Source organism: Pelodiscus sinensis, unplaced genomic scaffold (genome assembly GCF_049634645.1).
Source record: "Pelodiscus sinensis isolate JC-2024 unplaced genomic scaffold, ASM4963464v1 ctg34, whole genome shotgun sequence".
Lineage (NCBI taxonomy): Eukaryota > Metazoa > Chordata > Testudines > Trionychidae > Pelodiscus > Pelodiscus sinensis.
This window is the reverse complement of record NW_027465849.1, coordinates 1,058,391-1,083,134: the sequence shown is the minus strand read 5'-3', so window position 1 is coordinate 1,083,134 and position 24,744 is coordinate 1,058,391. Positions and strand designations below refer to the sequence as shown.

The window sequence follows — 24,744 nt, the reverse complement described above, 5'->3', positions numbered from 1 at the left end:
CTCCAACTGCCACTTACATACCAGGACAGCAGAATACCATGGCCAACAAATTGAGCAGACATTTCTCAGAGCAACACAAGTAGATCAATATCAATGTTCTCCTTCCAATTTTTTGCAAATGGAGATTCCCAGTTATAAATCTCTTTGCAACAGTAGCCAAATGCAAATACCACAGATTGTACTCCTAAGCAGGTCATGGAAAGAGATCGGAGGGGGATGTCTTCACCATTTGCTGTACAGTTCCCCTATGCTACACCTTCCCACCAGACAACTCTGGTTCCCCATCTACATTACCTTTCAGTAAGTCAACCAATCCCTCTCCTAATGGTTCCACACCTGCTAACTCAACACCAGGGCAAGACCCATCACCCAAACATCAAAAACTCTGAAATTCACAGCATGGCTTCTCCATGGTTCCAAAATGAGGAACTTACCTGCTCAGAGAGTCAAACACATCCTATTTAACAGTCTATGTCCTTTCACAAGATATACCTACCAGAACAAATGGAAACACTCTCAGCAGTGGTATACCACTTGACATTTACACTTGAACACCGCCCCCATACCTACTGTAGTTGATGGATCTCAGTAATGCAGATCTCTCCATTAGCTCTATTCAGGTCCATCTTGCAGTGGTCATGACTTACCATGAACTAATCGATGATTTCTCCCTCTTTGCACATCCGATGACAAAGCGATTCCTCACAGGCTTGCAGAAAATGTGTCCTAACTTCCTCCCTGAGGTGCCACCTTGGGACTTAAACCTTGCTCTTGACATGCTCACCAGGCCACCCTTTGAACCACTAGCCACTGAATCACCAAAATACTTATCCATGAAATACTTATCTATAGTGGCAATAACATCTGCAAGACAAGTGGGCAAAATTGTAGCCCTCATGGCTGAACCACCATTCACTACTTTTACTAAGGACAAGATCATACTCAGACCTCATCCCAAGCTTCTCCCCAACGTTATATTGGACTTCCACCTAAATGAACTTACTTACCCTCATAGTTTCCTAAACCTCATACTTCCTTGAGAGAATCCATCTTGCACACCCTGGATGCAAGATGAGCCATCGCGTTCTGCTTAGATAGACCGGGATGTCAGATAGACTCTTCATCTCTTGGTCCAGTCCTCAAAAGGGAACAGCCATCTCGACACAACATATTTCCAAATGGATTGCAAGCTGCATATATACTGCTTATGAACTTCTTGGAAAATAGCCACCACAGATTATCAAGGCTCACCCCACACGTGCAATGGCCAAAACAACGGCTTTCCTATATAATGTGCCACTAGCAGACATTTGTAGAGAAGAGGCATGGTCCTCCCATCACATTTTCACACAACATTATGCCCTACAGAGAGAACCCATACCTGCCACCTCTCTGGCTGATGCAGTCCTTCCTCCTCTACATAAATTACCCAAATGCCCACCACCACCTGGAGGGTATGGCTACTAAGTCACCTGAATGGAGCAACCCCAGGGACACCACTCGATGGAGAAGAAGAAGTTACTCACGCTGTGTAGTAACTATGGTTACTCCCTTCCTTCCCTCTGCTTGGAGTCCTTTTCTAATGTAGAAAAGGAACAGAGGGAGGTTCATGCTGCATATGCATCTAACAGATAACAGCAACTCAAGACATTGAGTGTGAAGATGCAACATGATGGGCACTGTTAAAAATCTCCAGTCAGTGACATGAGGATGCACTGAGACCTGAGTGGAGTACCCACAGGGACACACATCTCAAAGAACAGTTGTTATTTCACAGGGTGTGTAACTTCTTACTGTATCCCCTCTTGCCCATCCCTCTTCAGGGACACCTCTCATGAACATGTGCTCATACAAGAGGTGGAACACCTTCTCAGGCTAGACACCATAGTAGTGGTATCAAAAGAGCACAGAGGCAAGGGTTTCTACTTCCATTACTTACTCACCACCAAGAAGTCCAGGGGGATGAAGGCTAATATTGGACCTACATAAGAACATAAGAATGGCCATACTGGGTCAGACCAAAGGTCCATCTAGACCAGCATCCTGTCGTCCAACAGCGGCCAGTGCCAGGTGCCCCAGAGAAGGTGAACAGAAGACAATGATCAAGTGATTTGTCTCCTGCCATCCATCTCCAGCCCTTGACTAAAGGGTAGGGCACCATACTTTACCCCAGGCTAATAGCCATTTATGGACCTAACCTCCAAAAATTTATCAAGCTCTTTTTTAAACTCTATTAGAGTCCTGGCCTTCACAGCCACCTCCAGCAAGGAGTTCCACAGGTTGACGGTGCACTGCGTGAAAAAAAATTATTAGTTTTGAACCTACTACTCATCAATTTCATTTGGTTTCCTCTAGTTCTTATTTTATGGGAAAAAGTAAATAACTTTTCTATATTCAATTTCTCCACTCCATTTATGATTTTATATATCTCTATCATATCGTCCCTTAATCTCCTCTTTTCCAGTCTGAAAAGTCTCAGTCTTTCTAGCCTCTCCCCATATGGGACCCATTCCAAGCCCTTAATCATTCTAGTTGCCCTTTTCTGAACCTTTTCTAATGCCAATATATCTTTTTTGAGGTGAGGAGACCACATCTGCACGCAGTACTCAAGATGTGGGCGTACCATAGTTTTATATAGGGGAAGTATGATATTTTTTGTCATATTATTTATCCCTTTTTTATTAATTCCTAACATCCTATTTGCTTTACTGACTGCCGCTGCACACTGTGTGGATGTTTTCAGAGAACTATCCACTATAACTCCAAGATCCCTTTCCTGATCTGTCGTAGCTAAATTTGCCCCCATCATGTTGTATGTGTAATTTGGGTTATTTTTTCCAATGTGCATTACCCTACACTTACCCACATTAAATTACATTTCATTTGCCAATTTGTTGCCCAATCACTCAGTTTGCTGAGATCTTTTTGAAGTTCTTCACAATCTGTTATGGTTTTGACTATCCTGAACAACTTGGTATCATCCGCAAACTTTGCCACCTCACTGCTTACCCCATTTTCTAGATCATTGATGAACAAGTTGAACAGTATCGGTCCCAGGACTGACCCCTGGGGAACACCACTAGTTACCCCCCTCCATTGCAAAAATTTACCATTTATTCCAACTCTTTGTTTTCTGTCTTTTAACCAGTTCCTAATCCATAAAAGGATCTTTCCTCCTATCCCATGACCGCCTAATTTACATAAAAGCCTTTGGTGTGGGACCATGTCAAAGGCTTTCTGGAAATCTAGGTATATTATGTCCACTGGATCCTCCTTGTCCGCATGTTTATTAGCCCCTTCAAAGAACTCTAATAGATTAGTTAGACACGACTTCCATCTACAGAAACCATGCTGACTTTTGCTCAACCATTTATGTTCTTCTATGTGCCTCAGAATTTTATTCTTTACTATTGTTTCTACTAATTTGCCTGGTACTGACGTTAGACTTATTGGTCTATAATTGCCAGGGTCTCCTCTAGAACCTTTTTAAAATATTGGCGTTATATTAGCTGTCTTCCAGTCATTAGATACCGAAGCGGATTTAAAGGATAGGTTACAAACCACAGTTAATAGCTCCGCAATTTTACATTTGAGTTCTTTCAGAACTCTTGGGTGAATACCATCTGGTCCTGGAGACTTGTTACTATTAGCTTATCAATTAATTCCCAAACCTCCTCTAATGTCACTTCAATCTGGGACAGTTCCTCAGATTTGTCACCTAAAATGGTTGGCTCAGATTTAGGAATCTCTGTAACATCCTCAGCCATGAAGACTGAAGCAAAGAAATCATTTAATCTCTCCACGATGGCACTATCTTCCTTGATTGCTCCGTTTATATCTCTATCGTCCAGGGGCCCCACTGCTTTTTTAGGCCCATTGACCTTTGCAATCTCAATTGCTTTGTCCATTACCAGCAATTCAAGATGGTAACCCTCCCCATAATTATTCCTGCCATGGCAAAAGGATCATGATTGGCTACCCTTGACCTCCAAGATGCTTATTTTTCTATATCGATAACATCCATCACACAGACATTTCCTACATTTATAATATGGGACTTATACTTCCAATACAGAGTGCTACTGTTCGAAATCTCAACAGACCAATGATCATTCTCAAAGGTTTTTGCAGTGGTAGGTGCACACTTATGCAAAATGGGTATCACAATATTCCCATAGTTAGATGACTGCCTAGTAAAGGGTACCACAGCATGTGACGCAGAACAAGCAGACACCCATTCGACAGACTGGAACTCCAGATAAACCTACCAAAGTGCACACTGACCCCCAATTCAGACATTTATAGGAGCACACTTAGATTGCAGAACAGTGATGGCCTCTTTACCAGAGCACGGAATTGCAACAATCAAAGACTTCCTATCAATAGCACAGACTAGTCCAGTCATAATGGTCCAGCACTGCCTACAAATACTAGGGCATATCATAGAATCCCCATTTGTGGTGCCACATTCCCACCTACACATGAGTCCTCTCCAGGCATGGTTACATAGGGTACGTCTAAACTACATGCCTCTGTCGACGGAGGCATGTAGATTAGCCAGATCGGCAGAGGGAAATGAAGCCGCGATTAAAATAATCGCGGCTTCATTTAAATTTAAATGGCTGCCCCGCTCTGCCGATCAGCTGTTTGTCGGGAGATCGGGGCAGTCTGGACGCGCCGCGCCGACAAAGAAACCTGGTTTCATGAGGCATACCTGTGCCGATCAAGAAAGGCTTCTTTGTCGGCGCGGTGCGTCCAGACTGCCCCGATCTCCCGACAAACAGCTGATCGTCAGAGCGGGGCAGCCATTTAAATTTAAATGAAGCCACAATTGTTTTAATCGCGGCTTCATTTCCCTCTGCCGATCTGGCTAATCTACATGCCTCCGTCGACGGAGGCATGTAGTCTAGACACACCCATACAGTATACTGGCCACAGATCCATTATATATATAAATGACTTGTCATGCCAGCCAAGATAAAAACCTCGCTCAAATGGTGGACTCTGCACGACATTGTATGTGTAGAGGTCCCCTTCCAATGAACCCCATCATCAACTACCTCAGATGCTTCACTACTAGGCTAGGGTGCAGAACTGGACTATCATATGGTACAGGCACAATGAAGCCAGGATGAGACCAGACAGCACATCAACCTACTCAAACTCAGGGCAGTGCGAAACACCTATGTACACTTTTTTCCCCGATCCAGAACAGAACAATGCAAATTCTTATGGACAATGTCACTATAATGTACTATATCAGCCGACAGGAAGGAATCCGGTCATACCAACTCTGCTGAGTGGTGGTCCATTTGTGGGAATGGTGCATCCCACAAAACATACCACTGGTCACAACCTACCTCCCTGGCAAGGACAATGTACTTGCAGACAATCTAACCTGATACTTCACACAAAACCACGAACTGGAAATAAATCCATCAGTACTGACTTACCTTTGCAGAAAGTGCGGTTTTACAACAATGGACCTATTTGCAACACACAAAAATTCTGTGTCCACACTATTATTCCAGAGCAGGCATATGCACCTACTCCCTCGGGGATGACTTCAGCATATAATGGAAGGCACCTCTGTCCTATGTATTTCCCCCATGCCCAGTAATCCAACGGGTGATCATCAAGATCAAACAGTACAGGGCCAGGGTAATCCTTATCGCCCTCATCGGGCCCAGACAAATGTGGTACCCATACCTCTTACAGATGAGCATCCGACCACCGTATCATTTTCCACCAGTCCGATCTCTGCTCACACAAAGTAACAGACACACCTGCCAGTCACATGCTACACTTCTAAGCTTGAATGCTGGCTGGCTGAACCCCATGGAAAAGGCTTTTCCAGAACCAGTGCCATTTATCCTCAAAAATTCCAGAAGACCTACATACAGATAGAAATGGAATTGCTTCAGAGTCTGGTGATCGACCCACAATTATGCGCCAGCACACATAGAAATATCACAAATACTATAATATCTACTGGACCTGTGCAACGCTGGTCTCTCCCTGAGCTCTATAAGAGTACTCCTGGTCTCCATCTCAGCTCTCCATCCTCCATTTCAAGGATAGTCTGTTTTTACTCTCCCTTCCATCAAATGATTCCTATGAGAACTACATAACATGTTTCTGCCACTGAAAGATCCACCACCAGCATGGAATCTGAACCTAGTATTAAAAACACCCATGGGCAAGCCATTTGAACCCTTATCCACAAACTCCCTATTAAATTTATCTATGAAGGCTGCCTTTCTAGTCGCAAATACCTCTTCAAGAAGAATAGAGAAGCTGGGAGCCCTCATGGCAGACAATATCCCATAAAGACAAAGTGATCTTAAGAACACACCCCAAATTCCTCCCAAAGATACTTAGCTCGTTCCACTGCAATGACCAATATACTTACCCGTCTTCCCAAAACCGCATAAGGACCACAGGAAGTGGCACTCCATATCTTGGATGTCTACAGGGCACTCGCTTTCTACTTACAGTACACAAAAGCATTCCACAAAACTCCACAGCTATTCATATCATCTACAGAAAGATCACAGGGATTATCCATATCAAAACAAAGAGTATCCTAATGGGTATCTAGCTACATACACTTAGCATATACCTTATCCCTTAAAGAAGCCCCCACCTAATGTAAAGGCTCACGTTACAAGAGCTGTGGCAGCTACAGTGATGATCCTGCAAGACGTCCCAATGGAACATATTTGCAAGGCCACCATATGGGCATCAATGCACACATTCAGCAGCATTATTCCATTCAGACTTTCACAGATTCTGAAATGCAGTTTGGTTGAACAATATTCTTGGTCACAGACTCACACCTCCAAACACGATTACTGCTTCGCAATCATCTAAGGAGAAGCACCCACAGGGACACGACTCGAAGAAGGGAAAGTTACTCACTAGGGGTGTGTCTAGACTACATGCCTCCGTCGATGGAGGCATGTAGATTAGCCAGATCGGCAGAGGGAAATGAAGCCGCGATTAAAATAATCGCAGCTTCATTTAAATTTAAATGGCTGCCCCGCTCTGCCGATCAGCTGTTTGTCGGCAGATCGGGGCAGTCTGGACGCGACGCGCCGACAAAGAAGCCTTTCTTGATTGGCACAGGTATGCCTCGTGAAACCAGGTTTACCTGTGCCGATCAAGAAAGGCTTCTTTGTCGGCGTGTCGCGTCCAGACTGCCCCGATCTCCCGACAAACAGCTGATCAGCAGAGCGGGGCAGCCATTTAAATTTAAATGAAGCCGCGATTATTTTAATCGCGGCTTCATTTCCCTCTGCCGATCTGTCTAATCTACATGCCTCCGTTGACGGAGGCATGTAGTTTAGACGTACCCTCGGTGTAGTAACTGGAGTTCTTTAGTTGGTTGCCCCCACGAGTCCTCCAGCACCCTTCCTACCCTCTGCTTCACATTTATATATATATATGGGTCAGAGAAGGAACTGAGGAAGCGTTTGGCTGCACATGCAGAGTAGTTGCTTCAGATTTCATGCACCAGATTTATGGGAACAAGTAAATAACATTTCCTCATTCTCTTTCTCCATACCTGTCATGATTTTATAGACCTCTATCATATCTCCCCTTTGTCTCCTCTTTTCTCAGATGAAAAGTCCAAATCTTTTAAATTTCTTTTCACAGGGGACCCATTCCAAACCTCTAATAATTTTTGTTGCCCTTTTTTGAACCTTTTCCAATACCAATATATCTGTATGGAATATTCAAAATGTGGGTGTACCATAGTTTTATATAGAGGCAATGAGATATTCTGTGTTTTATTCTCTATCCCTTTTTTAGCAATACCTAATATTCTGCTTTCTTTTGACTGCCACTGCACATTGAATGGATGTTTCAGGGAACTATCCACAATGACTCCAAGATCTCTCTCTTGAGTGGTAATAGCTAATTTAGTCCCCATCATTTTGTAAACATATTTGGCATAATTTTTTCCAATGTTTATTACTTCACATTTATCAACTTTAAAATTCATTTGTCATTTTGTTGCCCAGTTGCCTAGTTTTGTGACCTATCTTTCACCAATTCTGCTCCATTCACCAATTCTGCTGCCTTCAAGGCTGCAATCTAGGTTTTGTCATGGATGCCTTCCTGATATCTTGGAGAGAATATTCTTATTATGTTTTTCTCCCAATCCTACTCCTACAGAGTGCTTGTAAGATCTTTGAAGCTCTTCACAGTCTGCTTTGGTCTTAACTGTCTTTAGCAGTTTGATATCATCTGCAAATTTTGCCACCTCACTGTTTACCTGTTTCTCCAGATCATTCATGAATATGTTGAATAGGATTGGTCCTATTACAGGCCCCTGAGGGACACCACTAGTTACTTTCCATTCTGAAAACTGACAATTTATTCCTACTCTTTTTTTCCTATCTTTCACCAATCTGCTCCATTCACCAATTCTGCTGCCTTCAAGGCTACAATTTAAGTTCTGTCATGGATGCCTTCCTGATATCTTGGACAGAATATTCTTATTATGTTTTCCACCCAATCCTATTCCTACAGAGTGCTCATAAGATCAAGTGAGATGAGGATGCAAGGTGAGCACTAGCATTCTAGCATTCTACCAGACAGCTTGTGGCTGTTGCAGATAGAATGGAAGGTTTCCAAATCTCCTCACACAGTATTATATCTTGTATAATTTTATGTATCCACATGTTACGAATAGATAAATGTTTTGCCACCAAGAAATCTGATGGTTCACCCCAAAGGATCATAAAAGTCCTAAACAGTGTTTTGAGCACAAATTCCTATCCAGGAAATGTATAAACCAGAAACCATATTATGGGTGCATAGTTTCTCCTCCCATTCCACAATCACTCATTATTCTAGGGATGATGTCAGATGTTGTTCACCTGTACTACTGTCTACTCATACCTGAACTCCAATTCCTACATCTTTAGTACCACTTTGGTATCACCAAGAATGCAATGTATATGTGAAAAGCAATCAAAGAAGAGAAAAAGGATAATGACCTTTCACAAGTGTTCTTCTTTGAGATGTGCAGCACATATCCATTTTGTGACCCATCTTCCTTCCTCTCTACATTGAAGATTGCACTAAGAAGGAACTGTGATGGCTTGATGTTGGCTGAGTGAGAAGCATGTGGCAAGAGAGATTGTTTGAGTTGTCCCAATGGATATCATTGAGGAAGAACTTTCAAGATCTGCACAGGGCATACACATACCAAGACTAACAAATTTTGAGTAACAGTCATGAAAAGATAGTAAACATGTTTTTACATTGCTCTGGTACAATAGAAGGGATCAGCTGCTTTTTATAGATGATTGAGACAGGGCAGACTCATCTGGGCCACTCTCCAGAACATAGAGATGAGCACAGACAAAACTTAGCCTCGTGTTTTTATGCTTTTTTTGCCAAGGACCAATCTGAGCTCTGATTATCTGCACATTCATCTCCTAGTGTATGTCTCTGTGTCTAACTCTTTCCCTCCCCCTCCATTTCAGGTTCTGTGCAGAAGAAGAAGATGCCAGAGGAATCAGGTACTTGACTAAACCCCTAGTAAATGTGTGTGTCTGCTTTCACACTATAATGAGATAAGAAAATCACCACAAACAAAATCTGGGCTTCAGTCTCTGTTGAGGTCATCTACCCCCTCCTAGAAATGTGCAAACACTATATTGTTTGCAGCTCACATTTCAGTGTCATTCCTAAGGATACAGAGGGAGTTTAGTGTGAATTTGTGGGACTCGGTCAGGGGTTGGGCAAATTTCCTCCATGTTATTCTGTGGATAGATCTCATTTCTGATCTGTAAAATCCCTGCTACCGAACACAGTCCTGCCCATTGCTCTTTCCACACTGGCCAGTCTCCTATCTTAGACCTGGGCCCTGAATGAACAGATTCCACTGCTACACTTTGCATGTGATGTGTGAGCCACACTCTGATGGGTCCCACCAGTCACATTGTTCTCATAAGAGCCCAGACAGCACCTGACCCCACATCTCAGTAAGTGGACAGTAAATTGAGGCCCACACAGCCCTATGGAGACTTTTTCCAACTAAACTCTTGCCAATCTCTGACTCTAAAATTACACCCTAGTTCAGATTAGCACCACACGGGAGACTGCACAGCACAGAAATAGGATGTCTGAGGCCCAGTGACAAGCTGCAGCAGGGCAGGCCTCCCTGTATATGATACACGCTCCCTATGCTGATTCCCTGCAGTGCCATCACCAGAGGGGATTGGAGGTGGTGTGAGTGATTGTGTTATGCTGCCTCACCCTCCTCCCTCCCATGGGCAATTTGTGGACTCTCTTTAAGCATTGATCAAGAACCTTGTCCTTTAAGAGCAGTTGTGTGGGACATATACTATAAGTCCTAAGACCTTTGGCTCATCAAGTACATCTGTGCTGCTTCCCAACTCCAGTGACCAGACACATGCTAGCCTGCAGCTGCACGCTTACAGTAGCAGTGTGGCTGGAGCATCAGGGGCAGCATCTCCAAAGCCATCCAATCATGTACATACAGTGCTTGGTCTTGTACTTGAGCCACTACCCCAAGCTGCTGCACATGCTACTCCCTGCTACCTCTGGTGGGCTAGCTCAGGCAAAGCCACCCCTTGTCTATGCCCAAAGTGTGTGTGTGTGGGGGGGGGAGAGATGTGACACACCCAGTTGCAGTGTAGCTATACCCAACATTAATAACTGCCCATGTCACTGTACTCAGAAACCCCCCACATTGACCCTTTTCCTCTCTCCCCAGAACAAGAGCTGCAAAAGAAGCTCGGTAAGTTCATCCACCTCCCCATTAGAACCCCTGGGCAGAGGCTCCCAGTCACACATGATGCTGATCAGGGACAGAAACACCAACAGCTCAAGGCAGGGCTGAGTGAACAAATTTAAGCTGAAATCAGTTACATTAGAACTAAGCCAGCCCCCCTGTGAAATGTTTGCACTTTGTGAACTGCTTGCAGCACTGTGAACTGTTTGCAGTAGCACAATGTTCTTTGCTTCCTGCCCTGCCCACACTTACTTTGCTAGAAATTTTTCACTCAGGGACACTTTTTGGGGGGCTCAAGGACCATCTGCAGCCACACGCCAGTATAGCCAGTTGTGACGGACCGGGCCGTGTCTGGGCACAGCTTAGGGCGTCCGCTCAGGGCGGATTGCTCAAATCCGGGGCTCTTTACAGTCCCCCTGACTGGCGACCTCTCCAAACAGGCCACAAACCAGTCTCACAGAGCGCTTCAGCAGCCTGCCTGAAGCCTCCCGAGCAAATCCCCTCCGACACCCCAGCAATATCCGTGCCCCAGATGGCCCCGGGCCTATACACAGGTGGGGGGTCCTAGCACCCAATCCCACCTACCCCGAACAAGTTCTGTCCGGTTCCAAGAAACCAGCCACAGATCTCTGGTCAATTTACCCTCTGGACCTTACCACAAATCACGCTGGGCCAATCCTTTAGAATCTATATCTAAAGGTTTATTGTTACAAGAAAGAAAAGCTTGAGAGTAAGGTTATTAAAGTACAGTACGTTACATGCACCGAATCTCCCAGTTCTCGATGCAGGCGCTAGCAGAGATGTTGCAGCTGCTGGTTAAAAGTCCTTATTGCACATCCTACGATCAGGATGGGTTCCCAGGTCTTCCGGGCTCTTCAATCCCTGCAGTGCTGCCTCTGGGATGAAGTGCTGAGCTGAGAACCAAAATGGCCTCGACCACATGGCCTATTTATCTCCTTCCTGGCCTCTTCTGGTCTCAGCCGGTCACCTGGTCCTCAGCCTCTCTCTGCTGGCAGCCCTTGGGTCTCCGCCCTCCTGCTTTAGGTGTGTCTTTGGGCCATCAAGGGCCATTGTTCCACAGGGCTTTGCTACCCAGCCTGTCCATAGCAATGCTCAACCACATCCACAGAAATATTCAGCTTCCACACATATTACAGATTCCTACCTACACACATAGACATTATACATTCACATAAATAGCGTACATAAGATCAACAAACAATTCAATCCCCATTCAATCCCCCCATACCAATTTCTGGGGCCAACACCCCCACCCAGGGGTGCAGCAGCGATCTGGCTGCTTCCCTCCAATTCAGCAACGTGACACCCCCAACGCAAAATTGATGCAGGAAGTGGTGCCAGTAACATCACTGAGGGCATCACATGGGTTCCCCCGCCCTGGACAAGGCGTCCGCCACAATGTTCTCCTTCCCCCTTATGTGGACTATGTCCATGTCGTATTCCTGCAGGGCCAGGCTCCAGCGCAGCAACCTGGAGTTGGTCCCCTTGGCCTTGTGCAACCAGACCAGAGGGGCATGGTCACTCAGCACAGTGAACCGCCTGTTGTACAGATAGGGTTTGAGCTGCTTGACAGCCCACACGATGGCATAACACTCCTTCTCAATTGTAGCGTAATTCTGCTCCGCGGGGGACAGCTTTTTGCTGAGGTACGCCACAGGGTGTCTCCTGTCCCCCGCCCCGTCCTGCATCAGCACTGCCCCCAACCCAATGTTAGAGGCGTCGGTGCACAACCAAAAGGGCTTGTTGAAATCCGGGCTGGCCAGCACGGGTTCCTGGGCCAAGGCATTCTTTATGCTCTGGAACCCCTCCTCACAGGCCGCTGACCACACCACCCGGTCCGGCCTCTCCTTCTTGGTGAGGTCCGTGATCGGGGCTACAACCTCACTGAACCCCTTCACAAACCTCCTGTAGTAGTTGGCCAGGCCCACAAATGCCTGGACCTGCTTCTTTGTTTGGGGAACCGGCCAATTCTTAATGGCCTCCACCTTCAGGGGCTCGGGGCGCACCGCCCCACTGCCGACCCTGTGCCCCAGATAGGTCACTTCGGCAGCCCCCATCCTGCATTTGGACACCTTGACAGTCAGGTTGGCCTCCCCGAGACGCCGCAGCACTGCCCCCACGTGATTGAGGTGGTCCCGCCAGGAGTCACTGAAAATGGCCAGGTCGTCAATATAGGCCATGGCGAAACCCCCCAGCCCTTGCAGGATCTCGTTGATCAGCCTCATAAAGGTGGCCCCGGAATTCCGCATGCCGAAGGGCAGCACCTTAAACTCATACAGGCCAGACTCCACTATGAATGCAGATTTCTCCTGCGCATCCGCATCCAGGGGGATCTGCCAGTACCCCCTAGTCAGGTCCAGAGTACTTATAAACCTTGCCCCCCCCAGTGTATCTAACAGATCCTCTATCCTGGGGGTGGGGAAGGGGTCAGGCTGCGTGATAGCATTTAACTTCCTGTAGTCTACGCAAAACCTCATGGTCCTGTCCTTTTTAGGTACCATCACAATAGGGGATGCCCAGGGGCTCCGGGACCTGGTGATTATGCCCATGGCCAGCATGCTCTCCACCTCCTCCTGAATCTGCCTCTGCATCTCCCCCTTGGCCCTATAAGCTCTGCTGGGTGCTGGCCGGGGCCCTGTCGTGTGGATAGAATGTGATATCCTGTCTGTGAGCCCCGGCCTGTTGGAGAACGTTCGCCGGTGGTGCTTCAGTAGCGCCAGCAACTCCCCCCTCTGCAGGGAGGTCAAACCCTCCCCCATCTCTATGCTCTCGAGGGGCGTCTCTTCCTGACTCTCCGCCACCATATCCACCAAAGGGATGGACATGGCTTCCTCCTCAGCACAACAGATCATGTTCACATTCACCCCCCTCTCCATGTACGCCTTCATCCTGTTCACGTGCACCGTTTGCACCCCACCCCGGCCACTGGCCTTCCTCACGTCATAGGTCACTTCGTTCACCCTCTCCACTACCTCATAGGGCCCGCTCCAAACATCCTGCATCTTATTCCTCCTCACCGGGTCCAGCACCAACACCAAGTCCCCTATTTCGAATGCCCTCTCCACGGCATCTCTGTCATACCAGGCCTTCTGGGCCCCTTGGCTGTCACTCAAGTTCTCCCGAACTAACTCCATCATTTCCTCCAGCCTGTCCTTGAACTGTGTCACATACTCAGTCACCGGCTGCTCTGCCACTTCTACATTGCCCTCCCAGGCATCCCGGATCAAGTCCAGGGGCCCCCGGACCTGCCTCCCATAGAGCAGCTCGAAGGGAGCAAACCCCGTGGAGTCCTGGGCCACACTCCTGTAGGCATACAACAGGTAAGGCAGCAGCACATCCCAGTCGTTCTGGCGCCTGTCCACATACATCTTCAGCATGGACTTCAGAGTCCCATTGAACCTCTCTACTAGCCCATTCGTCTGTGGATGATAGGGGGCAGCCTTCAGGTGCTTGACCCCACACAATTCCCACAACTGCCTGAACACCACGGACATGAAGTTCGACCCGCGGTCAGACAGCACCTCCCTGGGGAAACCCACCCTGCTGAACACAGTGAACAAGGCTGTTGCCACCGTCTCTGCCTCCACGTTGGACAGAGCCACGGCCTCTGGGTACCTCGTAGCAAAGTCTACCACTACCAGAATGTACTTCTTCCCATTCCTAGAGGGCCTCGGAAGCGGGCCCACAATATCCATTGACACTCGGGCAAAGGCTTCCCCAATAATGGGCAGAGGCTGCAGGGGCGCCTTGCGGGGCCCCCTGGATCCCTTCCGCTTCTGGCACAACTCGCAGCTTCGGCAATATTCCCTCACCGACCCGAACATGCGCGGCCAGTAGAAGTTCTGCTCCAGCCTGTCACAAGTCTTGCCCACTCCCAGATGCCCTGCAAATGGACCGTCATGGGCCACCCTCAATAATTCCTCCCTGTACGCCTCCGGCACCACCAGCTGCCTATGCGTCGCTGCCTGGGAACCCTTCTTCCCCAGGGGGGGCTCCCTGTATAGCAGCCCCTCTTGTATGAGAAATCTGCCCCTCTCCTCCGTAGCTGGGGTCTGGTTCTGGGCCTCCTCCCTGGCTCTCTCCAGGGACTCATCGCTCTGCTGGGCCGCCTGGAACTCCTGCTGTGTGCCCCTCAGCGCTGGAGCAGCATCCGCCCCCTCGGGCGCCCTCTCAACCTCCCCCGCCTGGGGCACACTCTGGGCCTGATCTCCCTCTGCCCCACTGCTACCTGCCGGGGCATCGGCTTCACCCCCATATTCCTTCTGTGACCTGGTCACCACGTTAATCTGGCTGGGCATATCCGCTAGGTCGTTCCCCACCAAGACATCCGCGGGAATCAAGTCCCGGACAGCCACCAACACCTGCCCCCTGAAGTCCCCCCACTCAAGATGGACTCTAGCTACAGGCAGGCTCACCGAGTACTCCGACAAGGCCACTATGGTTATACTGTCCCCGGGCACCATGTCCTCCGGTCTCACCAGGTGCCCCTTGACTATTGTGATGTCCGAGCCAGTGTCTCGCCAGCCACTGCATCTAATTCCATTGACCTTCGCCTCCCCCATAAACTTCTCACTGCCCTTCCACGCCTCCGTCCTGACATACCGGGTGAGCTCGCTGCCCCCCCTCACTCCTCCGCAGGTTACATTGTTAACATTAGCTACTGCATCACTCACATCTGGACTCAGGGCGGTGTCAGGGGCCTCGCTGGGGTCCAAGAGCCCAGCCTGCGTGCACACTGTAATTGAATTGGTGCTTATAGAACGGCTGGGAGCCCCCGGCCTGGGGCCGCTCCTTAGGTCTGGACAGTCAGGCCTTATATGGCCAGATCGGCCACAGTGATAGCACTTGGCTTGCCTATCCCTGAGGAGGGCACCCCTGCTCTCGGGGCTCCTCTGCATCCCCTCGATGGATTCTGGGCCGGGTCTGCTCCTGAACCCCTCCCTCCGTTTAGACTGGGGGGATAGGAGCCGAGTCTTCCCCCCGGGTCTGTGCCCATCCCGCGCCCTGTTCTGGGTGTGGGCATCTGCAATCTCTGCAGCCCGTAGGACCGATTCGGGCTCTCGATCACACACAGCCGCCCTGACCTCGTCAGGCACCACATTCAGAAACTGCTCCAGGGTGACCAAATCCAGCAGTTTCTCATAATCCCCGTTTACTTTTGCCCCCATCACCCACCTTTTAACAAAGCCCATCAGCTTATGGGCACATTCCACATAAGAACAATCATTGGACATCCTAAAACTCCTGAACTTAACCCGGTGGGATTCAGGGGTAACCCTGAACCGCCTCAGTGCATAGTCCTTAAACCGCCCGTAGTCCAATGCTTCCTCCTCCCCCATGTCATTGAATACCTCCCTGGCCTTGCCAGTCAGTTTGGTCATCAGGACAGGCATGCGCTGCTCGTCTGGGATCCGGTTCACGTTGCAGATGCGCTCGAAGGTGGCCAAAAACTCCTCGATATTGTCATTATCGCTGTAGACGGGACAGATCCTCTCCCAGCTCTTGTTGGCAAGCGGGGCTGGGCTCGCAGGTTGCTGGACCCTTTGTTGTGCCTCCAGTATCTGGAGTTGGCGCCGCTGGGAACTCTCCTCCGCCGCCCTCTCCTCCATGCGCCGTGCGTGGGCCGCTCTCTCCGCCTCTGCCGAAACCTCTCTCTCCTTTGCGCGTATCTCTGCCAGGGCCCTCTCGTGTTCTAGCTCCCTTTCTCTCGCTGCCTGTTGCCTCTTGATTTCCTCCGTAACCGCATCTGTAGCCTCGGGTGGGGGCTGCTCCTTGGCCCGCAGGTCGTCCTGCAGCAGCAAAATTGTCAGCTGCTGCTTAGTAGTCTTCTGTAGGAAGCCAATGCCCCTCTGTGAGCACAAATCCTTCAGAGCCTCTCTGCTCAGGCTCTCATATGGGCGCTGCTGACTCATTTCGGCTGCCCTTTAACCAACCGCACTCTCAGTATTAAAAATCAAATTTAGACAGCGTGGGGTCTTGATCCCAAAGCTCAATTGACCAAGATCTGTGGATCCTGCCGACTACGCCACTGTGACGGACCGGGCCGTGTCTGGGCACAGCTTAGGGCGTCCGCTCAGGGCGGATTGCTCAAATCCGGGGCTCTTTACAGTCCCCCTGACTGGCGACCTCTCCAAACAGGCCACAAACCAGTCTCACAGAGCGCTTCAGCAGCCTGCCTGAAGCCTCCCGAGCAAATCCCCTCCGACACCCCAGCAATATCCGTGCCCCAGATGGCCCCGGGCCTATACACAGGTGGGGGGTCCTAGCACCCAATCCCACCTACCCCGAACAAGTTCTGTCCGGTTCCAAGAAACCAGCCACAGATCTCTGGTCAATTTACCCTCTGGACCTTACCACAAATCACGCTGGGCCAATCCTTTAGAATCTATATCTAAAGGTTTATTGTTACAAGAAAGAAAAGCTTGAGAGTAAGGTTATTAAAGTACAGTACGTTACATGCACCGAATCTCCCAGTTCTCGATGCAGGCGCTAGCAGAGATGTTGCAGCTGCTGGTTAAAAGTCCTTATTGCACATCCTACGATCAGGATGGGTTCCCAGGTCTTCCGGGCTCTTCAATCCCTGCAGTGCTGCCTCTGGGATGAAGTGCTGAGCTGAGAACCAAAATGGCCTCGACCACATGGCCTATTTATCTCCTTCCTGGCCTCTTCTGGTCTCAGCCGGTCACCTGGTCCTCAGCCTCTCTCTGCTGGCAGCCCTTGGGTCTCCGCCCTCCTGCTTTAGGTGTGTCTTTGGGCCATCAAGGGCCATTGTTCCACAGGGCTTTGCTACCCAGCCTGTCCATAGCAATGCTCAACCACATCCACAGAAATATTCAGCTTCCACACATATTACAGATTCCTACCTACACACATAGACATTATACATTCACATAAATAGCGTACATAAGATCAACAAACAATTCAATCCCCATTCAATCCCCCCATACCAATTTCTGGGGCCAACACCCCCACCCAGGGGTGCAGCAGCGATCTGGCTGCTTCCCTCCAATTCAGCAACGTGACACCAGTATAGAGTGCCCAGCTGATCCTGCACCTGCTCAATTCCTTCATGCAGCCTGTGACCATCACTAAAACAGCTCTTCTTGCATTCCCAAGTATTCTCCATGGACTTAATTCTTCATGCATTGTAAATAGTAAAATGATTAGTTAAATTAGCTAGTTAGTTAACTATTTCATTATTTAGATTTTCTGAGTTTATCAGATTTTCCATCCATCCCTCGTACTGAGATATGCTTTGGTCACTAGACTTCAAGCTCTGCATGTCCATTCAAAGGTTCTGCCCCAAACAACCTGCACAGTAGGTTTTGGGAAAACTCATATCAGGGATAGTTGCCCAGTTTGCAAGGACTCTAAGTGTTGCATGAATAAAGATCAGGCAGTCAAGCTACAGTCTCTGCACAAGGAGGCAGCCATGTGACCTCCAGGCTGAGTCAGTTCCTAGTGCCCTAGCACCAGGGAGGAGTGCTCCTCCTACCATGTCAGAGTCCTGGCACCATCGCCATACCCTGAGCCCAGGAAGGGGCATAAAGAGCAGGCTGCCAAACAGGGTCACCCCTGCCACCAAAGACTTCCAGGGAAGCCTCAGCATCACAGAAATCAACACGGACTCCAGCAGCCATTCAGGTACCATTGAGTCTGGAGCCAGAAGAGGTACTGCACCGCACTGACCCTGTTTCAGTACTGTCCATACATCATCTCCCTGTCTGCACCACCATTTTCAGCACTATAAGAGTAATTGCTATCAGTGCTGGTGGGCATGGGCAAACTGGCTGCATGGTTAAAACACTTGGTACCAGACCAGCTTCCCATACATATCAGCTCACTCATCAGTAGTGTTAAAGGGAAAACCCACAGTGCTTGCCTTGTAGTGTACCACTCCTTGACGTGTTTGGTTCAGAGGTAGAGTGTGATGGTGAAATAAAAACTTATGACAAACAGGGCCCAGTGGGGTAGCAGGTGGTTTAAGGCTTTTGCCCTTCATACTCCAGTACTCCAGGTATTGGCAGCACTCTGGTGGAAATGAGCTGCAGAGAAGCTTGTGGTGCCCTTCCCTTGTGAGATCTTTCCTAAGACATACTCTGCCATTCCAGCTTGATGCCAATAGTCAAATAAGAGCTGATGTGACTAAGAGGAAACCCAGTTTGACAGCTTTGGGCTGTCTCACTCTGGAAGGGGAACCCAGCCTCAGGCTTCCCCGGACAGCTGATTCACCTTTGCATAATCAGTAAGGAAGGGCTGAGGATGCATCATGAACAGAAGGCCACACTGGTTATTAAATCTTGGAAACCTTGGCAGTTGCCATCAGATTGTTTAAAAGGAAGAACTGGGGAACAAGACTCTGTGGGCTGTGCCTGGAGATCCGCCTTTTCAGTACTCAAATGTCTTACCTCATCCTGCACTAACTTGTCCTCTAAGGTCAACTAAGTGACTTGGGCCTCCACTGCTTGACTGTCTGCCTCAAAGTGGGCCACCCACTCAGGCATCTCTGGTACTCCACAAGGCAGCAGTTTGTTAGCATCAAGCTTTTTAATGCAGCATATGTGGTGCATGCAGAGTGCCATAAACAGGATGTGAATGGTCAGGCCGAGTCTATAAAAGTCAGGAGCCAGGTCAGGCTACCAGGAGATCAGAGCCCTGGATAGTGCCAAAAGGCAGAGGAAGAGTGAGGTGTGAAGAGGCAGCAGGTCAGATTACTAGGAGATCAGAGTCCAGCAACAGGAGCAGGTACATAGGGGAGGCAGCAATAAGCAGGAGCAACCCAGTTCCACAGGTGACTTCCTTGTTTTGTGATTCATTGGTTCCCTGCTTCTATTTAAGCCAATCAGGATTCTCTGAACTCCACCAATCAGATTGCAGGGGTGCAGTCCTCTGTCAGAGATGAGCTTCAAATTCTGCAGACTGTTCACGAGCCACTGGATGCACGCACGTATGTGTGTGTGTGTGTGTGTGTGTGTGTGTGTGTGTGTGTGTGTGTGTGTGTGTGTAAAATAGACTGGCTTCTATCAGTCCAGATGCATGATGAGTGATAAATGTTCAAGGGCCTTGCTATTGACTTAGCATGCCACAAATAGCAGTATAACCCAGAGTGGCATGGACACTGGCTCAGTATAGTTATCCGACTACATACCAAGGAGGATCAAACAGGATTGTATTTGAGCAACCAACCCAAGCTACCTCACATACAACCTTGTAACTTTCAGCACACTAAATTGGGCAGATCTAGCACCTGACTGCCCTCCCAAACTGGGAAACTCCCTCATAGCACAGTGTAGATGTACACAAGTCTGGAGCAAACCCATGTCACTCATCCCACACTGAACTCTAATGGTCTCTTTTTCCTCTCTCCCCAGAACGCCAGAAACAACTCATTGGTGAAGGTAAGTTCATGCAACTCTCCAGGAGAGTCTGTGAGCTGATGCTGCCAGCCACACACACTGCTACCTAGAGACAGAAGCACCAACACCAAAGGGCAGGGCTGAGAGAACAGTCTGGGGCTGAAATCAGTTCCATTACTTAGCCCAGTCCCATGGCAGCACTGTGAGGTCTGCAGCAGACACAGGGTTACCAGCTCTCCTGGAGCGTGTAGCTTTGATACTCCAAAGGGCTGTTAGTAACACAAAAAAGAAATTCTTAGAGTATGGGCAGAGAATGTTAGAATTGTATCAGAAAACAGACCCATGTCTGCCATCAAGGTGAGATACTTTGCAAATCCCTGGGCTCCTACTTGTTAGTGAGCCTGACTAACTACCAGCTCTGTTCGTATCCAAGCTCCAACTATATAGAGACAGAAATGAAATGGGAAAAGTCCACATATGGACCAAATGGACATTGCTATCAAAAATCTCTGATCTGAGATTCAGAGACACAAACTCCTAAAGTGGATCACACACTGGGACACATATTGCAGAACCTAATTTAGTACACAACATGAGTAAAGTCTTCTTTATCACAGACACATCTGTCTATGCATTTGCCTCATTCTATAACCACATTTCTTTCCCAGCACCAGATACAGCACAACAGCCAGAACCAGGAGGGCAGGGATCATAATTCTCAACAGGAGCTTTAGATCCAGCCCTAGGAAAGAACCTCGCTGTGAATGGTCTCTCCAAGCAACCTCCTGCAAGTCCCAACAGATTGGAGCTGGCAGAGTCCTGTGGGAAATGACCCCATTGTCCTCATGAACACACCTGTGTAGCTCACCGTGCTGTTACCTGCAGAGTGACATTATGGGCTGTTCTGTGTAGATAGCTGATTGAAGTTTTTCTCCAATATTTTTACCAACGTCTTTTAATGCAAAAACAGCTTAATTTAAATTAAATCTTTTCCCCCAAACAGTTCACGTGCAATTATCTTCTTGGGTATCCCACAAAATAATTTAGAGATGAACAGAGATCTTTTCTTGTGCTTTGAAGTGACAATTTTGATTCGAGTGTCAAAGTCAAAAAATGGAAAGAAAATGTCTATTTGAAACTAAACCTAACAAAAGCCATTTGTGTTTCTAACTGACCGTTCTGTCTCAGGGTTCCCTGCTTACTTGTCTAACTCGATGAGGGACAGCAAAGCAGTCCTGTCTTGGAGTGCCCTGAATGCCCACACTCGGCACATCCCAGCACTCGGCCATCAGCCCGGCTGCACTTGCCACAGGCTGCCCTCGGGGGGGGAGGGGGGGGCAATTGGAGGGCTGTCAGGATCCAGGAGGCCCTGCAGGAGAGCTTCCACCCCGAGAAACCCACAGAGCCACCCCAGTCCTCCCTATTGGGGGCTCGTGCCCCATTCCTCCCTCACCTCCTTCCACTTACTCCTCCCTAGCCCCCCTTCCTGATGTAAAAAATAAAGGACACGTGTGTTCAAAAATAGAAACATTCTTTATTTAACAAAACTGGGGGGAGGGGTTAGCCTCTGGGGAGTCTGGGGAAAGGAGGTGGGAGAAGGAAAGAGAGAGAGTGGGTGAGGGGAGGGGGAAACCTGGGAGGAGGGAGCTGGAAGGGAGAAGCCAGGGGAAGAAGGAGGAGGGAAAGTAAAAAACTATGGTATGTCATATCTTCAATACTGTGTACAAATGTGGTCTCCTCACCTCAAAAAAGATGTTTTGGCCTTAGAAAGGGTTCAGGAAAGGGCAACTAAAATGATTAGGGCTTTGGAACAGGTCCCATATGAAGAGAGGCTAAAGAGACTGGGACTTTTCTGCTTAGAAAAGAGGAGACTGAGGGGGGATATGATAGAGGTCTATAAAATCATGAGTGGTATAGAGAGGGTGCATGGAGAAAAGATCTTCATTAGTTCCCATAATATAAGGACTAGAGGACACCAAATTAAATGAATGGGTAGTAGGCTTCAAACTAATAAAAGAAAGTTCTTCACAAAGCAAATTGTCAACCTGTGGAACTCCTTGTCGCAGGAAGCTGTGAAGGCTAGAACTATAACAGAGTTTAAAGAGAAGTTAGATAAAGTCATGGAGGTTGGGTCCATGGAGTGCAATTAGCCAGGGGGTAGGAATGGTGTCCCTGGCCTCTGTGGAAGGCTGGAGATGGATGGCATGAGACAAATGGCTTGGTCATTGTCTTCAGTCCATCCCCTTCGGGGTAGCTGGTGTTGACCTCTGTCAGCAGACCAGGCTAGAAAGGCTAGATGGACCTTTGGTCTGACCCAGTACGGCCATTCTTATGTTCTTATGTTCTAAACTCAGGGCTCAGGGTCGGGGGTCTCACTGGACCAACTTGATTTTCATGCAAAGCTGCTCCTGGGTTTGCATGTGACCTTGGGTGGCCAGGCTGGCAACTATCCTTCCCTAGACGGTCACTTTCCTGGGCCTAGTGCGGAGATTGTGGACATTGGAGGCCTCCCCGCAAACCTGGATGAGGTCAATGATCTCCGTACTAGACTAGGCGGGCGCCTGCCTCTTGCGGCCCCGGTTAGGGTCCTGGGAGCTGCCAGCCTGGTCCTGGGAAGAGGCAGAGGGCTGGGTGGCAGCGGGTGGCTGGCTCATGCCGTGCCAGGAGCAGGGTCTGCTGGCTGGGTGCTGGCAGGCTTGCACCTGGCACGGGCACCGTAGCCAGACTGCAGCCCTTTAAGGGCTCTGAGGCCAGGAGTGGGGCAGAAGAATTTCCCTGGCTTGGCCCAGAGTGGCCACCAGGGCAGGCTGGGAAGGGCTAGCCTCCAACTAGTTCGAATTAAGTGGCTACACAGCCCTTAATTAGAACTACTTTATTCAAACTAGGCGTTACTCCTCGTAGAATGAGGTTTACCTAGTTCGAATTAAGCAGTCCGCTAGTTCGAATTAAGTTCGAACTAGCGGTTTGTATGTGTAGCACCTATGAAAGTTAATTCGAACTAACAGCTGTTAGTTTGAATTAATTTTGTAGTGTAGACATACCCTCAGTCTCTCCCCATAGGTCATGTGCTCCAGACCCCTAATCATTTTGGTTGCCCTCCACTGGATGCTTTCCACATCCTTTGTATAGTGAGGATCCCAGAACTGGACACAATACTCCAGGGCTATGTCTACACTGGTAGCTTCTTGCTCAAGAACAACTGTTCTTGCACAAAAACTTGCCTGCTGTCTTCACTGCACGCGTGTTTTTATGCAAGTAGATTTACAGTACAGCGTCAAAAAATAGGACTTCTTCTGGAAGAGTTATTCCTCTCTCCAGGAGGAATAAGCCCTCTTGTGCAAGAACTCTTCTACAAGAGGGCAGTGTAGACAGGCAACACGAATTTCTTGCTCAAGAAGCCTCTATGGTTAAAATGGCCATCAGAGCTTTCTTGCACAAGAGAGCGTCCACACTGCCATGGATGCTCTTGTGCAAAAGCACATAGAATCATAGAATCATAGAATACTAGGACTGAAAATGACCTCGAGAGGTCATCGAGTCCAGTCCCCTGCCCTCATGGCAGGACCAAATACTGTCTAGACCATCCCTGATAGACATTTATCTAACCTACTCTTAAATATTTCCACAAATGGAGATTCCACAACCTCCCTGGGCAATTTATTCTAGTGTTTGACTACCCTGACAGTTAGGAATTTTTTCCTAATGTCCAACTTAAACCTCCCTTAGTGCAATTTAAGCCCATTGCTTCTTGTTCTATCCTCAGAGGCCAAGATGAACAAGTTTTCTCCCTCCTCCTTATGACACCTCTTTAGATATTTGAAAACTGCTATCATGTCCCCCCTCAGTCTTCTCTTTTCTAAACTGAACAAACCCAATTCTTTCAGCCTTCCTTCATAGGTCATGTTCTCCAGACCTGTGGCTCTTCTCTTGATCCTTTCCAATTTCTCCATATCTTTCTTGAAATGTGGTGCCCAGAACTGGACACAATACTCCAACTGAGGCCTAACCAGCGCAGAGTAGAGCGGAAGAATGATTTCTCGTCTCTTGCTCACAACATACCTGTTAATGCATCCCAGACTCATGTTTGCTTTTTTTGCGACATCACGCTGCTGACTCATATTCAGTTTGTGGTCTACTATAACCCCTAGATCCCTTTCTGCCGTACTCCTTTCAAGACAGTCGCTTCCCATTCTGTATGTGTGAAACTGATTGTTCCTTCCTAAGTGGAGCACTTTGTTTTTGTCTTTATTAAACTTTATCCTGTTTACCTCAACCATTTCTCCAATTTGTCCAGATCATTTTGAATTATGATGCTGTCCTCCAGAGCAGTCACAACCCCTCCCAGCTTGGTATCATCTGCAAACTTAATAAGCATACTCTCTATACCAATATCTAAATCATTGATGAAGATATTGAACAGAGCCAGTCCCAAAACAGACCCCTGTGGAACCCCTCTTGTTATACCTTTCCAGCAGGATTGTGAACCATTAATAACTACTCTCTGAGTACGGTTATCCAGCCAGTTATGCACCCACCTTATAGTAGCCCCATCTAAGTTGTATTTGCCTAGTTTATTGATAATAATATCATTTA

General features: G+C 48.2%; 1 protein-coding gene across 1 annotated transcript in view; it reads left to right on the top strand.

Moving 5' to 3' along the window:
* The window catches only part of LOC102457443 (uncharacterized), an 87,179-nt gene extending 65,698 nt beyond the window's left edge, over nt 1–21,481 (top strand). The window contains exons 28-31 of the mRNA XM_075915351.1: nt 9,501–9,536; nt 10,757–10,780; nt 20,167–20,193; nt 20,820–21,481. Of these exons, the coding sequence (XP_075771466.1) occupies nt 9,501–9,536; nt 10,757–10,780; nt 20,167–20,193; nt 20,820–20,866 (134 nt within the window). The 3' untranslated portion in view covers nt 20,867–21,481. The remainder of the gene's footprint in view (nt 1–9,500; nt 9,537–10,756; nt 10,781–20,166; nt 20,194–20,819) is intronic.
* The last annotated feature ends 3,263 nt before the right edge of the window (nt 21,482–24,744 follow it).